The 15,388-nt window shown below is 37.0% G+C and overlaps 2 protein-coding genes across 6 annotated transcripts; one reads left to right on the forward strand and one right to left on the reverse strand.

The window, feature by feature from the left end:
* Positions 1-202: 202 nt before the first annotated feature.
* LOC111780657 (uncharacterized) lies at positions 203-5,070 on the forward strand. Of its 3 annotated transcripts, XM_087119596.1 has the most exons (11): positions 203-446; positions 881-1,388; positions 1,495-1,622; positions 1,709-1,771; positions 1,867-1,956; positions 2,078-2,243; positions 2,319-2,508; positions 2,876-3,720; positions 3,794-4,369; positions 4,444-4,509; positions 4,836-5,070. In XM_087119596.1, exons 2-11 carry the CDS (start codon positions 1,089-1,091, stop codon positions 4,941-4,943), a joined length of 2,532 nt encoding a protein of 843 aa, XP_086975722.1. In that variant the 5' UTR covers positions 203-446; positions 881-1,088; the 3' UTR covers positions 4,944-5,070. The 3 variants fall into 3 exon arrangements, with proteins under 3 accessions (XP_086975722.1, XP_023516891.2, XP_023516892.2); XM_023661123.2 differs by lacking the exon at positions 203-446 and having other exon boundaries at positions 461-1,388; XM_023661124.2 differs by lacking the exon at positions 203-446 and having other exon boundaries at positions 461-1,388; positions 2,879-3,720.
* Positions 5,071-5,643: 573 nt separating this feature from the next.
* On the reverse strand, positions 5,644-9,786 carry LOC111780365 (hexokinase-3). Of its 3 annotated transcripts, none has more exons than XM_023660741.2 (9): positions 9,267-9,786; positions 8,544-8,758; positions 8,282-8,461; positions 7,868-7,942; positions 7,013-7,168; positions 6,832-6,930; positions 6,622-6,749; positions 6,456-6,537; positions 5,644-6,323 (listed from the first exon to the last, which is right to left on the reverse strand). In XM_023660741.2, exons 1-9 carry the CDS (start codon positions 9,487-9,489, stop codon positions 5,940-5,942), a joined length of 1,542 nt encoding a protein of 513 aa, XP_023516509.1. In that variant the 5' UTR covers positions 9,490-9,786; the 3' UTR covers positions 5,644-5,939. The 3 variants fall into 3 exon arrangements, with proteins under 3 accessions (XP_023516509.1, XP_086975723.1, XP_023516510.1); XM_087119597.1 differs by having other exon boundaries at positions 8,544-8,788; XM_023660742.2 differs by having other exon boundaries at positions 8,544-8,694; positions 9,215-9,786.
* Between the last annotated feature and the right edge of the window lie 5,602 nt (positions 9,787-15,388).

The following is a 15,388-nucleotide window of genomic DNA, read 5'->3' on the forward strand; positions in this document are numbered from 1 at the left end:
AAGTTGATCTTGTCGTTGATAATAAGGGTCTCAAGTTAGGTGGCTGTCTCATAGAGGGAAAGAACCAAGTTACCTTCGTAACCATATACAATAAGCACATAAAACAAGTCTTAGATGTGCACAAACGAACCCGAACACTAGTAAATTCAATAAAGCTTTAAAATTTTGAAAGATGAACAAATTGTAAAAGGACCCAAGTGAGTAGATTTTCTAGAAACCCTAAAAACCAACCTAGTTTTTTCCCCAAATTGTGTACCAAGAAGAACCCATTTTCTTCCCTTCTCCAAGAACAATTCCCTCAATGATTTTGCACCAAGCCCTTTGAATTTCTCATCTGATTCAACCAAGAAACTTGGACGGTTGAGATTGAACAACAGACAGTCTTGAATCTTACTATGGCTTTGTCCATTCAAAAGGAAGTGTTAGAGGAGGAAGCTCAATGGAAGGTAATCTCATTCTCTCTCTCTCTCTCTCTCTCTTTTTGTCATTTTCATTTCATTTTTTAAAGAAACAAAGCAAGAAAAGTCATTAGCATTAGGTGAGGAGGAAAAAAAAGAATGGAAGTTTTGAAGAAGAAGATAAACTAACCCCATCAACACAGACTTTCACTGCTTTTTCTATCATAAACCCATCAGAGTTCACAAAAATGATGAACTCCCTCTTCATAGAGGCAGTTAAATTATGTTGTTATGATCCAAAAGAGCTTTAGAATCCCTTATGAGTAGTTTATGATGGTTCCCTTTTCTGCTATGATCCATATGGGTCACCACGTAGCATATAAATCTTAGTATTCTTTGTCATCTTGTTTAAAACAAGTGTTTTTCAGCTACGAAACTATGCTCCACTTGATAATTCTCATCTGGGTCATCTCTGTGAGCAGCTCAGAAGTTATAGGATCAATCAACTCATACTGCCCACATCATTATCTTCAGCAATTTGATCGAAAATTTGAGGTGAAAACAGAGAGATTTTGGAAGTTCCAAGAGGAATCAAACAGGTGGGTTGAAGTTAAACTTCCTTATGATCTTATCTCTTGTAGAAATGGGAATTGTACCAAGGTTGGTGAGATTAATAACAGAGAAGAGAAGATGGAGAAAGAATATGATGGTTTCGAGCGGACCGAGAACCCGAAAAACGATAGGGAAGTAGAGGTTGCACATAAGGTTGATGATGATTTGCCTCTGAGAAAAAGAGTGTCATTGACTAGAGTTTCAGATATGTCCATTTGGATCACTGGTGAAAGTGGGTCAATCTATGAGAGGTTTTGGAATGGTATTCAATGGGTGATTGCTCCTCATGATTTGCCGATATTAGCAGGTCCTGCTATCTCCATTTTTGCTGTTAATCACTCAATTCTGGCTCTGTCAGAAGCAGGGGTTTTGTATCAGGTACTACTTCTAAGAACTGATCTCTGTTCTCTTGAAAAACCGATATGATATCGATGCAAACGGATCAAACGAAATACGATGGAAGTTATTTCCTTTTCTTTTGTAGTTGCTGCTCAGTGAAAGTTCTCAATCAGTTTGGTTTGAGTTAATACCATCATTTGATCAAACAACTAGTGAAGAACATGCTGCTTCTTCAATCCAATTATTGGCTGGTGTTGTTTCTCATGATGGAATGTAAGGCTTTTCGTTTTTCGTTTTTCGTTTTTCGTTTTCGTTTGTGTGTGTAATTTTCATGATGATATATCATGAATGGAAACCAGGAGAGTTTATTTCAATACAAGGACTGGAAACCTGCTGGAGCTAACTGAGCTTGAGCCTCCAAGGTAAAAAGCCATTAAAAGACCACTTTTACTTCCAACTTACATTTGAGGTGAAGAGAATTCATATTTTTATCTTTACCATTGAAAATGAAGAACAGATGGGTAGATCACGGGCAGCCTCGTGATGCCAATGTTGCAGCGATAGCAGACGTTGCTAGTTTCAGAACAGAGATTGTGTATACCATAAGGTTCTTTTTATGCTTACTCATGTGTGTTTTGTGTATATCATTTTAGAAAGATGAACTATATTTTTTCATTTTGAATTTACAGAGCATCAGATTAAGGTAAAAAAGAAATTGTGAAATGCAGCTCTGTGGGAGATCTCTATGAATATGATAGGAGCTCAAAGCCACTGTGGAAGAAGCATGTATGGAAAGACGGAGAAGCACGAGAGTTCCGTTTGATGGCGTCGTCGGGATGCTATCGACATAGCTTGAATGGAGATCATTCCATATCCCTCTTTCTTTTAACTAAGGTAATACATGTTCTCCTTGAGTTGTTATGAACTTGAAGTTATTCTCTGAGTTCTTTAAGTGAAAACAAATTTCAGGATGGTAATTTGATAGAAAGAAGATTGCACAAAAGGAAGTGGAAATGGTTAGTCCATGGAAGACCAAATGATCATAAACTGGCATCAGTTTTACCAGCTCTGCAAGACGAATCAAATGAGAAAGTTTTCTCGTTGTTTCTCACCACGTCTTCCGGTTTCGTATTTGAATATCGAACGAATGGTTATCCAGGTAAATGCCACACTCTTTGCATTAATTAATACCAATGAGAAAGTTTTCTCATTGTTTCTCACCATGTCTACTGGTTTCGTATTTTAATATTGAACGAACGTCTTCTGGTTTCGTATTTGAATATCGAACGAACGTCTTCTGGTTTCGTATTTGAATATCGAACGAACGTCTTCTGGTTTCGTATTTGAATATCGAACGAACGTCTTCTGGTTTCGTATTTGAATATCGAACGAACGGTAAGAGTTTTTGCAAAGAAAATAAGCAGGATAAGTCGAATGAACAGATATACTATAGATGATTTAATGATATTGAGTTCAGAAGAATTAGTTCATCTTTGATATTGAACTTGCTTCTTGACACATAAAAGCAGGTCATGGTCAGGAGGAAGAAACACCAGATGCTTGGGTAAACCATATGCATCCCTTGAATGCAAAAGCTGCAAGAGGTATTAGCGGTTTACAGATCCAAGTCGGACGGATATTGTTTGCGTTGGACGACGGTAGGCTCGGGGAGCTTCATCTTTCAGGACTAGGTGGTGAAAATTCAGGGCCAACTCATCACACTACTTCAAGAAGAAAACCAACAGCTAAATATACATGGTCGATACTCGATGCACCGGAGTCAGAGGGGTGGAATAGAGAGTATTGTACTGAACTCCGTGGACCGACAAACTGCATTACAGGAACAAAAGATGATATAAGCGATCAAGGGACAAGAAGATCAGCAAAAAGAAGAGCAAAGGGAAGCCAACCACAACAAAACTACTTAATACCAAGAGCATCAGAGAGCATATCTGAAAAATCATCTAATAGTTTCGATCAGCTCGCTGAAAAATGGACAAAGAACAGCTTCCGTCTTCGTGCAATGCACGGAGGAAGATCGTTCTTCCTCATAACAGTCGATGGCTTGATGTTTGAGTACCTTTACACTGGAGATGTATGGGTGTGGCTGAGGCATGAGAGCCCAACTCATATCAAAGGTGCAGTTGGTAATTACAACGGAAGTTTATATGTCGTCGATACGTATGGTAGTTTGCTGATTAGAGAAAGAAGCAGCCAAGAACTAGCATGGACAAACTGCAGTGCTTTTAGAAGAGGGAAACAAGTCATTGGAGGTGCTCCTTGGGATAAGTTCATAGCTCAGTCTATGAAGGTCACACCAGAAGATGCACTTTTCTTTATCAGCAAAACAGGAAGATTGCTCCAATTCACAGTAAGTTTCAGGAACAAAACCATCAAATATTGATTTGTCTCTAAGTTCTTGACATACTCGAAAATTTTTGCAGGTTGCAATGAGGAAATTCGAGTGGAAAGACTGCCGAAATCCTCCGAACGCGAAAGTTGCAAGCATTATAGATCAAGAAACGTTCAGGGAAAACATAGTGTTCGTGATCGGAACAAACGGTCGACTATATCAGTACAACAAAGTGACGGAGTTGTGGCATGAACATCATCAATCTCAGCATCTACTTCTATCAAGATTGCCAGGAATAGCAACCAGACCATCACCATACTCTCTTATAGGCTCACTGTTTATGATCTCTGAAGATGGTGGCCTCATTGAATATCATTGGAGTTCTTGGGATGGTTGGAACTGGGTGGAGCATGGAAGACCGTACAGAGGCGTGACGTTGGTCAGCACGCCTGGGCCGTGCTTTGAAGGTAATCAACTGTTTCTTATTGGCTCAGATGGGAGAGTATACCTCAGGTATGTTGATCAAGACACATGGAAATGGAGAAATTGTGGCTTCCCACATCAGTTTGATAGAGATGGGATGGGACTAATTTGTGTTGATGAAGAGCTTACAATGGAGAGAGATCCTGAAGATGTGAAGGATAATGAGGAAAACTATGGGCCAAAGGTTTGATTATGAGATTTTGATGGCATTATTACATTATGAGATGAGACTTTTCTTAGCTTCCAAATCCTTTGCAGGTTGCTTCCACTAAACCAATTCAGTTTTCTGAGGATGCTGTCATTTTTGAGCTAAGGGATGGTAGGGTAAGTGATATTTACTGGTTGTAATTGTATGTATGCTGAATGATGACACGTGTCCGTGGCTTCGCACGTGTCATATGCTCGTATATTTGAATGGTTATGAAGTGTATGTGATGAAATGATATGTTAAGATAGGATATGTTAGATGCTCGTATTATGATATGTGAATGTTGTGATATATGATATGTGCTTGATATGATTTGATATTGAATTCAATACCTCGTACTCGGGATTTCTATCCGAACTTATAATCATCTACTTATTCAAGATTTTTATGATATGTACATATGTGCCTAAAATGACTTGAGGCTTTGTTTTTACCTGGATAGTTGGCAGAAATGCGACAAATGGAGGACTCGAACTGGATTTGGTCTCGGATTATCGACACTCCGACGAGCTCATGCATTGCAGATTACTGGACAGCTTTGGCATCATGAAAACTAATGCAAAGCTACAAATGGTTGAAGCATTTATAGGCAAAAAGGCTTATAAAATGTAAGCAAATGGTTGAAGCTACAAATGTTTATTAATATTAAGGGAATGATATTTCAGTTGAATTGTTTATATGAATCGTTTATCCATAAAGAAAAAAGTACGAGCTTCGACACGCACTTTCTGCCGGTATGTTTAATTACAACGTAAAACTCTATGCAAACTTATCACTTTCGATTAGATAAAGTTTCACACTATTCGTCATCATAATATTTTTGTTAAAACTCACCTATTTTGTTGTCATATATCTAATATTTCTCGAGAATACTCTTTTTAAATGCAAACTAATTAAAGGGTAAACTTTCTCGAGTTTAAAATCAATATTGCAACATTTATCTAAATTTCAGGTGCAACCCGAGTTGATATTCACGCATTTCTTTCTGATTCTATATTTGTCTAAATGAGTAAAGATTCGAGTGTTTCGGCTTTTCTAAAGAGGACAACATTTTCGGCTGGAAAAGGACAATTACTGGGAAGTACAGATAGAAAGACTTTACCACCATTCGTATAAAGGTAGGGCAGGTCGGGGTCGATAAATTCACTTCTCCAACCCCGTTTAGCTAACAAAGAGAAATATCTCCACCTCAACTTCCAGTTCACCGGGCCCCTTATACATAAGACAGACAAATCCTTTAGAGGCAAAACAGGAGGAAGAGGAAGAATTTTCACATTATATTTCCATGCCCACTTGAAATCATGATCTGTCATTGTTCACAACTTCATATGTTGCAATGAATTTAACAAACAATGCAATAGAATGAACACAGTCACCTTTGAACAATAGAAAAATAACAAATAAAATATGGACAGCCTTCTTTATACACAGATTACCAAATATTGAAATGAATTGCTAAATGTACAAGCTAAGTGAAGCTATCATTTTGCGTATATGAATACTTTTTCTATAGTCGATCTAATTACATATGTGTGTGTGTGTGTATTTATAGCGAGTTATCCACAGATACCGTATCGTAGGCTGAATAAGAAGCTGCAAGCAGTGCAGCCCCAATACCCGAACCATCTTCCGTTGGCTTTAAAATAACATGCAGGGCGATCTCCTCTCCCAGTATTTCAACCAAAGCCTCGTGTAGATACTCTCTAAACATTGTATAGCTTGTATATAGACCTCCCTCAATTGCAACAACTGTTCGTTTAAGTTTGATGTTAGTTCTACTTCTTCCACCAGCGATTCCACTGGTTCCGTCCCGCCCTATCTTCTTTAGGATGCCCACAATACCAGCAGCTGCCAAGCGAGCAGCTCTACGTGTCACAATGTCACATATTTTCGCTACAAGCTTTCGAACCTTTAAGGGTATATCAGTTATCTGAGAGGATAAAAGAACCGACCAAGAAAAAAGAATCAGTGAAGTCATGGTTATTACACAAATACCAGGTTCATTCCAGTTACAATAAACAAAGAGAGACAATAAGGGAAAAAAGATAGCTTTCATGTCCACCTCCAAGATGTCTTCTAAGATCCATGCTACTTCTGTTAACTCCGGGGAACTATCCTCGTGCATTGCAGCCATCAATGGCGTTCTGAAAATTTAATGAAACAGTGACCACAACGCAGTGAGAGAGAGAAAGAGAGCAAGGAGGAAGAGGAAGAGAGAGAGAGATTACCTCAATTTGAAGGGCATCGATAACAGGGTAGAAGCAGGGCCAAAAACATCAGATTCTTGAGATATCTTCAGAATTACTCTCCTCACAATATCACCAAGATACATACCCGATATCATTTTCTCAAATCCCTACGTCAAGCTCATACACAACAAAATTAGTTCCGACATAATGTAGTAGTTCAAGAAGTTCGACAACGAAAATCAACCATACCTGTTCATTGGGATTGGGGCTATCAGCATCCAAATCACCATCGTAAGTAGTTCTTGGCAAATGAGAAGACCAAAAGTTTCCCCATTCCATGTTGATGGCCTGGATGATTAAAAAGATGTCATTTGAGCATGTATACTTTCAAGACAGAAAAAAGACCGTCGGTTTTACTAAAGAGAAGTACCATTCTCCCAAATGTTGTAAAAATCCCCTGGCATTTGATAATGGCATCAGTACGTTCAAGATAGCAAGCATTGGTGCCAGTGCCAATTATAACTGCAGCAACAGTGTCAGGATCTTGATAATGTCCAACAGCTAATGTTCCCACAGTGTCATTAATCTGATTCAGAAAATGGTAACACTAAACTTACAAACATTGTGCAATAGTCTCATAAGTCGTAACTACTAACCGTCAAATTGGATACAATGGAAAAATGAAATTGCATGAACATATATAGGTAACATTGTAAGATACAGGAAGCTATTTCAGGCCATCACATGAATGTGAATATGTACGTATGCACTCATCACCAGCAATATCAAGACTACATCAAATACTACTATCACACGCTCCACTTCGGGAAATATAAAAAGCTGTTCATGTGACTATTTACTTTTTAAATAACCAAATGAGTGACCGACACTATATGAACCATTTAATCCCTCTTCTGTGCTCAAATTTCGCAGCATAATCAAATTTAATAACTTCCCCTGAGCATTAATATTATTTTGTGGTAGGCAGAGTACTTATCAGATTAACAACCACTCTGGAGTCTAGGAATCATAGACCTTGCAACTTTTTTTTAAAAAAAAAAAAAAAAAAAAGAAACACCTTCAAGGAGTACAAAAGTACAGGCAGACGAGTGCAAACCAATCAAGAAAAGAACATAACACTTAAAAATCCACAACAACCAACAGATTATTGGGAAGGGAATACAATTCTTCAAGTCAATAGCAATTGAAGCTGAAATCAACACCTAAAAGCGTCCTACACACGTCAACACATTTCAGCCTACTTGCTAATCAACGGAATGCTTACCAATACTGATACCCTCATATCCAGTCCAATCCTATCGATGGCTTGTTGTAAAGATTCTGCAGCATCTCGTCCAATCTGAAAAGTATAACAGTTTGAAAGCCTAGTTAATAGCCGATGAAAGATATTTCCTAGCATTAGCTAATAGTATAGAACTTCAAGGTAAAAGCTGATGTGCTGTTATTGTTCTGAGAACAGTGAAATTCAGTTTTTGTACAAGTCAAAAACTGTCACAATCCACACTCAAGGCAAAGTCAACCTCAAAAGGTTTTTGCATCTATGCTTTAACAGGCAAAAAAGTGACCAGGGGAACCGTTACCATGCAGAACGATTTTCATACGAAAGATTAGAGAACACTTTTTCATTCCTCACTCTAGAGGTCCAAAACCCAATTCATTTAAACAGCATTGAACTAACCATGTCTTCAATGGAAAATCCTTTAGTCCATTTAATCAGCGCGCCTGATGAAGCAGATGTTTGTTTGACAGGAAAGGAAAATGTAAATCCAAGTTCCCTTCTTCTAGCAGCCAACTGATCAGGATCATTGGCTTTCTCCACGAACTCCTTCAGTGAAGAAGCAATAAAATCAAATAGATCCTACAAGCAAGAAACATGGATTGGTAAACGACATATTAAATGACAGCTTAAATCAACTGCAGAGGTTTATGGTAGAAACCACCTCGCGTGTGCCGGTCATTAAATTTTGGGGAATGGGCTGCATCTCCACATCATGCTTCAAACTAAGAGACCTCTGGCCACCGAGATGAACTCTCAGAACCCTAAAATTAGTACCCCCAAGATCCAGAGCATAAAAAGTTCCTTTCTCGCTCCTGAAGATGGAAAACGAACAGAAAAGGAGAACCACCCAGTAAGAACAGCGAATATGCCCCCACACTGCAGCATAAACATGATAAACCTGTATAACTACAACGTATATCGCAACACATCAATCAAAATACAACTAAAAAAACTCGTGAATAGAAAATACAACTAGGAAAAAACAATACATTTGGGCATACAAGAACAAGCAAATAAGAAGCATTTTTCCCAAAACGCAATCAAAGATGATATATAGAAAGAAAAACTGAAACCCAATTTAAAAACGTGCAAAATATAACAAGAAAAATTAATCCAACAGCGAACAATGAGAAGACCACTCGATCCATTTCCATTAATCCAAGATCAAATGAAAAAATTCAACAAGAGAGATTTAAAGAACTACAACCAAACAGATAGAAAACACTCGAATCCAATAAACACAGTCCCCCCGCAGGTCAAGAATCAAGAAGTTAAAAAGAAACCCCCAGCATTGAAAACAAGGGATTATAGATAAAATTGATTGGTGGTTACCCATTGGGCAGATTATCAACATATGTGAGTATCATTTTAAGCTTGGAACCACCTTCAGAGGCCAATCCAGCATGCATTTCCACAGCCATAGCATCAACCACTTGCCTCAATCTCTTCACAGGAGTATCACAAGCCGCCTCAAGCTCTTCCAAGATTCTCAACACTCTCTTCCACTTACTCCGTCTTTCAACTCTCCGACCGACCACCACTGCCGCCACCGCACAAGCCGCCACCGCTACACCAACCGCCACACCGAACACCAACTTCCCCCCCATCACGGCCGTCGGTGATCCACCACTCCAATTAGTCCATCCAAACAAACACGCCTCCGTTTAAACGCCTTCTTCCTATTTATTATCCCCACAAACTCCCGCCGCTTCCACATGCACGCCGCTTTGAATCCTTCAACACCACAGCCGCCAGTTGAATTGCACAGTACTCACCGCACCGCCGCTCGCCGAAACTCGCTCCGCCGTATTCCCCGGGCTCCGTCGTCGCCAGTGAGACGCCGTAACAGACGCGGTTTTTACAGAGAGAGAGAGCGATAGAGAGAGAAAGCAATGGATTTTGGGGAGACGAGATTATTGGAAAGCGAACAAGGGGGTAGTTAAGTTAATAGGAAAGCGAAATGACAGATTTGCCCCTACAAAACAGAGTTATTTACGGATTCGATTATTATTTACCGTTATTAATGAGAGAAAAAAAGATATTCGAATTTGGCAGTGGAAGAGGGACTTAATTGCAATATTTGACTTTGCTTTTTCACCCCTCTTTTTTCAAATATTTATTTTTAAATATAAACAAATTCACAGATTTGACCCTTGTTTTTCGGATAATTACAATTTTGATTTTTTCACAAAACACCCTCAATTTATATGAAATTAAATCTATTTAAATATATTTCTTTACAAATTGGAGAATATTTTGGTTGGCAAGCCCGGTACGTTCACAACTCAACTCAACTCAACCCTCTATTTTTAAGTTGAATTGGGTTTCACGTTGTTTTTTTCTAGTCTTGTTTATCGACAATATATGTTACATTAATAATTAAAATCTTATAAAGTTCAAATATCAAACGTTTACTAGCCGAAACGCATCACTGACCTCAGGTACAAATGTTAAATATTATGTTGTCTTTCTAAAAGTAGGGTACAGTTGGGTTTGATTGAAACCCTATTCTCAGATTGGTCGGGCTGATCCGACTAAAAGAATGCCAACCCACAGACATATTCTAATTTTCAATTTTCTAAAAAAAAAAAAAATCCAACCTAAATTGGAAAAAAACTAACCCAATCCAACTTTTATGATTTTGATTGGGTAGTCAGGTTCATCGGGTCATATGAACACCCTTACTGTAAGGTCCTCTTGTTGTTCAATACCTTCGATAAAAAACATTCGTTACAAACGTTAAAAATATTGTGCATCTTTTTTAACAGTAGATTAGGGTTGGGTTGGGTTATAACCCTATTTTCACGTTGACTAAAAAAATGACGATCCATATCCCGAATCTAATTTTCAATTTTCTAAAAATTCAACCAACCCATGTCGGAAAAAATCTAATCTAACCCAACCTGTACGATATGGATTGGGTAATCCAAATTGGTCTGAATATCATGTCATATGAACACCCTCACTGTATCAGTCCTCGTACTATTTTTCTCGATCAACATTGAGAAAACCCGAGCCTAATTTGTCCAAAATTTAATTAAAAATAGTGACTTCGAGTAAATAAATGACGTTTGAACCTTAAAAATTCATACAAAACCATATCTTATGTTCTCCATCTTAGACCACAATTTTTTGAGTTGATATCTACTTTTTTTGAGCACATGGTCATCTAAAATGAAGCTTAAAAGTCACTCCTTTTCAACATACTATACACCACAAATTTATTTGCACTCATGCCCCCCTCCAATATCTTTTTGCTACCCTACCCTTCATGCCTCTCGATATATAAAAGATGGCCCACGTAATTTTTTTTTAACAAAATTAGGTTAGATTACGAATTCAGTACCCGTAATTTAGATAACTATTCGACTTTAAATGTTTCAATTTAAATCCTGTAGTTATCCAAATTTTGGATTGTTATTGTTGCTATGATTTATTTATACTCACAATTTTTTCGTGTTCTCTAATTAGTTTGACTATGTCGGTTGACTAAATTAGAATTACCGTGATTAAAAATAATTGCTGATTTACATAACATATTGAAAAGATAATGTAACTTTATTCACTATTTATATGTCATGTCCAAAAAAACACTTTTGTAAGGAAATATGGTACAACGTTTGATTTATATGTACCTATGTTGGATATTTTTTTCAATCAATTTTGGCATCCTCCAAAAAAAAAAAAAAAAAATGAATTTTGAAAATTTTATTATTAAATATATTACACTGGAAAAACAGAGTCATCTTGCGTCATTGAACCGATAACCATCTTTCGACTAACCTAGCCTCCTCTGTCCCTTGGTACCAACAAGGAGTAGTATAGAAATATTCACCTGTTGTCCATCAACTACGCTTTTCGACCTGATCTTAGGCCCTGACTCAACCTCTGTGGACGAACTTTGCGGAGGAACCCTTAGGTTTTCGAGGCATTGGATTCTCACCAATATTTGCGTTGATTCAAATTTGGATTATGACAGAGATCCTACGATTGAGTCATTGAGAATAATAATCTTCCATTCAAAATTACGCTCATTTAGATGTTGTAACGATCCATACCCAGAATTCAAAATCCAGATCCGGAACCTGTTAGCCTACATCCTCTGTAACATGGTCACGTTACTTACTCCTCTTTTCTTAAGAGTGAAGACTAACCAACATACCAACACAAGTCCTTCTTACATGTTTTGTCCTCACTCATATACATCCCTGAAAAATTTACAAGAGGTCACCTAACATAGAATTGCTCAAGTAAAGCACGTTTAACCATGAAGTTCTTATGATTGAGTCATCGAAAAGGAAGGTGCACTTTTCAGTATAGGTAATGACTTGTACATCTTATTTGAATACGATTTCGGTTCATTCATATACTATAAATTATTTTTTTTAAAAATATCGACATAAAAGGATACTCAATAATGTAGGACGACCCTACAAGGATATGTCCAATCTTTATGATGCATAGGGTAGCCAAGTTGTACAAAAAGGGACAATTCCCTTCCCATCTCATAACCAAAAAGAAAAAAAAAAAGACCACATTTTGTCTCTAAAAAAGTCACATCCCTCGTAACTTATAGATCAAGTTGGTCTAATACGTACAGTGTTCGTTAATTTAGATATCGGTTAACTATAATTACATACATGACTAACCCGTGACTAGATTATTTATTAATTGTTTTAAATATTTCTAACGTACTGTAGTTGTGTAGATCACCCTAAGGGATCTGTTGGTTTAACGTTTTGTTCATGATGCCTGAAAAATGTTATCGGTATTTCACATAAATAAAATATTTTATTAATCATTTTAAATTTTAGATTTTTGAGTTTATGATGCAATAAATCTTAATAATTATTCCCGAATAAATGATTTTAATTGTAAATATTTCAAATGTTTTTTTTTTTTAAAAGGAATTAATTGTTTGGAATAAAAAGAAAATTGTATTAATTTTGGAACAATTGTTGCCAGCTATATTATGCAAATTCCAAGCTGGAGCAAGGATACCACCAGTTTTTGGCTATTTGCTTGCAAGGGCAATTTAGGAATTTCACTTTATATTTCCACTTAAGAGGGAGCATCTATTGTATAAATATATATATATATATATATATATATATATATATATATATAATTTAATATTTATTTTGAATATTGTATGCGATTGCTTTTATTGTATTTATTTAAATTTAATGTCAATTTTATTGGTCATTAATGGTAATTTAATTCATGACCATCCTCTATTAGATCATATTCATGAGCATATGCTCTTGTTCACACTCGGTCTGGCAGGTTAAATGAACTTCTTTAGTGTAGTAGACAAGAATATCGTCGTCAGCCTCACGATTTTAAAACGCGTTTTTTTCGGGAGAGGTTTCCAAACCCTTATAAGGAATGCTTCATTTTTCTCTCCGCTCGTTTCGGGATCTCACAATTCACCCACTTTGGAGACTTAACATCCTTGTTAGCACACCGCCTGATGTCTAGCTCTAATACCATTTGTAGCAATCCAAGCTCACTACTAGCATATATTATCCGTTTTGGCTTGTTATGTAACGTCATAGCCTCACGGTTTAAAAAGGGTATGGAAACTTTTGCTTCGTAGACACGTAATGGGGAAGCCGAGAAGTGAAAACCCAAAAAATCTCGAGGGAAAGTCTGGAAGGGAAATCCCAAGGAGGATGGTATGATGAGTACTGGTTCTGTTGCGTAACTCTAAAAGACGCGTTTTAAAACCATAAGGTTGATGACAATACGTAATGGGCCAAAACAGACAATATCTACTAGCGATGAGCTTATGCTATTTCATGTGACTTTTATACACATAGCCAACTAGGGTTTCATTTCTTTTCCTTTCTCGGGCATTACAACTTCAAATACCCAAAAACAAGATTAAAAGGGAGAGTATATTTGAAGAAAGACACATTGTAAGAGCCATATGTATTCGGTGTCCATTTGATACGATACTTACCTATAGAAGCATCATGGACAAGAATGTAGTGACATTATCGAACAACACTCACTGTTTACTGTCCGATCAAATTCTTATTTAAATTCAGATTTTACAACAAATATGACACAGTAACCAACTCAACTCGAGCACGAAACCTTCACAAAGATTAAGCTAAAACGAAGGGGTAAAATGGTAATTAAATCTAAAATCAAAAGGTAGTGTTGAAAAAACAATAAAAATGTCAAAATCAAAGCATGATGAATTTGAGTGTTCCTAAGAAAAAAGGGATGAAAGTGAAGTTTGATTAGGCACACCCAAGAGATTCTCCAATAATATTTCAATTTTTTTTTTAATGAACCTAACCCAAATCTTTGTGTCAATAATAATAATAATTATTATTATTATAACATTTATTTGTCTTTTTAGAAAGAAAAAAAATAAAAAAAGTAAGCAATGACATATTATGTATCTATCTTCGATTAGACACCTAACCAATGGTTTCACTTCGATTTTCTTATGTGTTTTATTATGATTAGAAAAAAGTTGTTCGGAAGCGATGGTTGTAGCCCTTGTCCTTTCCAGTCTAGTCGCGTACGACACTTGAACTCGAAGCTATGATCAGATCCGATTAGATTTGGTCCTATACGACCCAATCCTATAACTTTGAGCGATTGACATGTTTTGGACGATGGAACAGTGAAAGGAGTTATGACCTATTCTCTCTTCAAACAGACCATCAAAATGAAATACCGAGAACATGTACCTCACGTAATAACTTGGGTTGGAGAACATTTTTTTTTTTTTAATGTAACATGATTAACATAAATACTATTTTAATTTAAAATAATTTAAGTGCAAACTATCATTATTGGGTGGAGGTTTTGGTTTGGAATTTAAATTATATAAAGGACAAATAAGTTGGGAATAATTCTCAACTATCCCACTTTTAATATTTTATAATGTAAATTATGTAAATAATATATATATATATATATATATTAAGAATAAAGATTATCGTATTTAATGTAATTTGTGCTTATTCTTAATATGGTTAACAACTGGTTAGGTTAGATCTTTTTACTCATAGATAATATATGTTGTAACAGTCTAAGTTCACCATTAACCATTATTGTCCACTTTAGCGGAAACGCATATGTTAGAGAGAGATTTTCACACCTTTACAAGGTGTATATCCACCCCCTTTGAGCTAGCGTCCTGCTGGCACACTACTGGTGTAACGACCCAGATCCACCGCTATCAAATATTGTCCTCAGATCCACCGCTACCAAATATTGTTCTCCTTGGGCTTTCCCTTTCAGGCTGGGTCCTCAGATCCACCGCTACCAAATATTGTCCTCTTTGGGCTTCCCCGATATTGTCCTCCTTGGGCTTTCCCTTTCAGGCTGGGAAGGTTTCTACACCCCTTATAAAAGGTGATTTGTTCTCCTCCCCAACCAATGTGGGACATCACAATCCACCCCCTTCGGGGCCCAGTGTCCTCGCTGGCACTCGTTCCTTTCTCCAATTGATGTGGGACCACCACCAAATCCACCCCCCTT

The sequence above is a fragment of the Cucurbita pepo genome, chromosome 18 (assembly GCF_057944985.1).
Source record: "Cucurbita pepo subsp. pepo isolate OVF chromosome 18, ASM5794498v1, whole genome shotgun sequence".
NCBI lineage: Eukaryota > Viridiplantae > Streptophyta > Magnoliopsida > Cucurbitales > Cucurbitaceae > Cucurbita > Cucurbita pepo.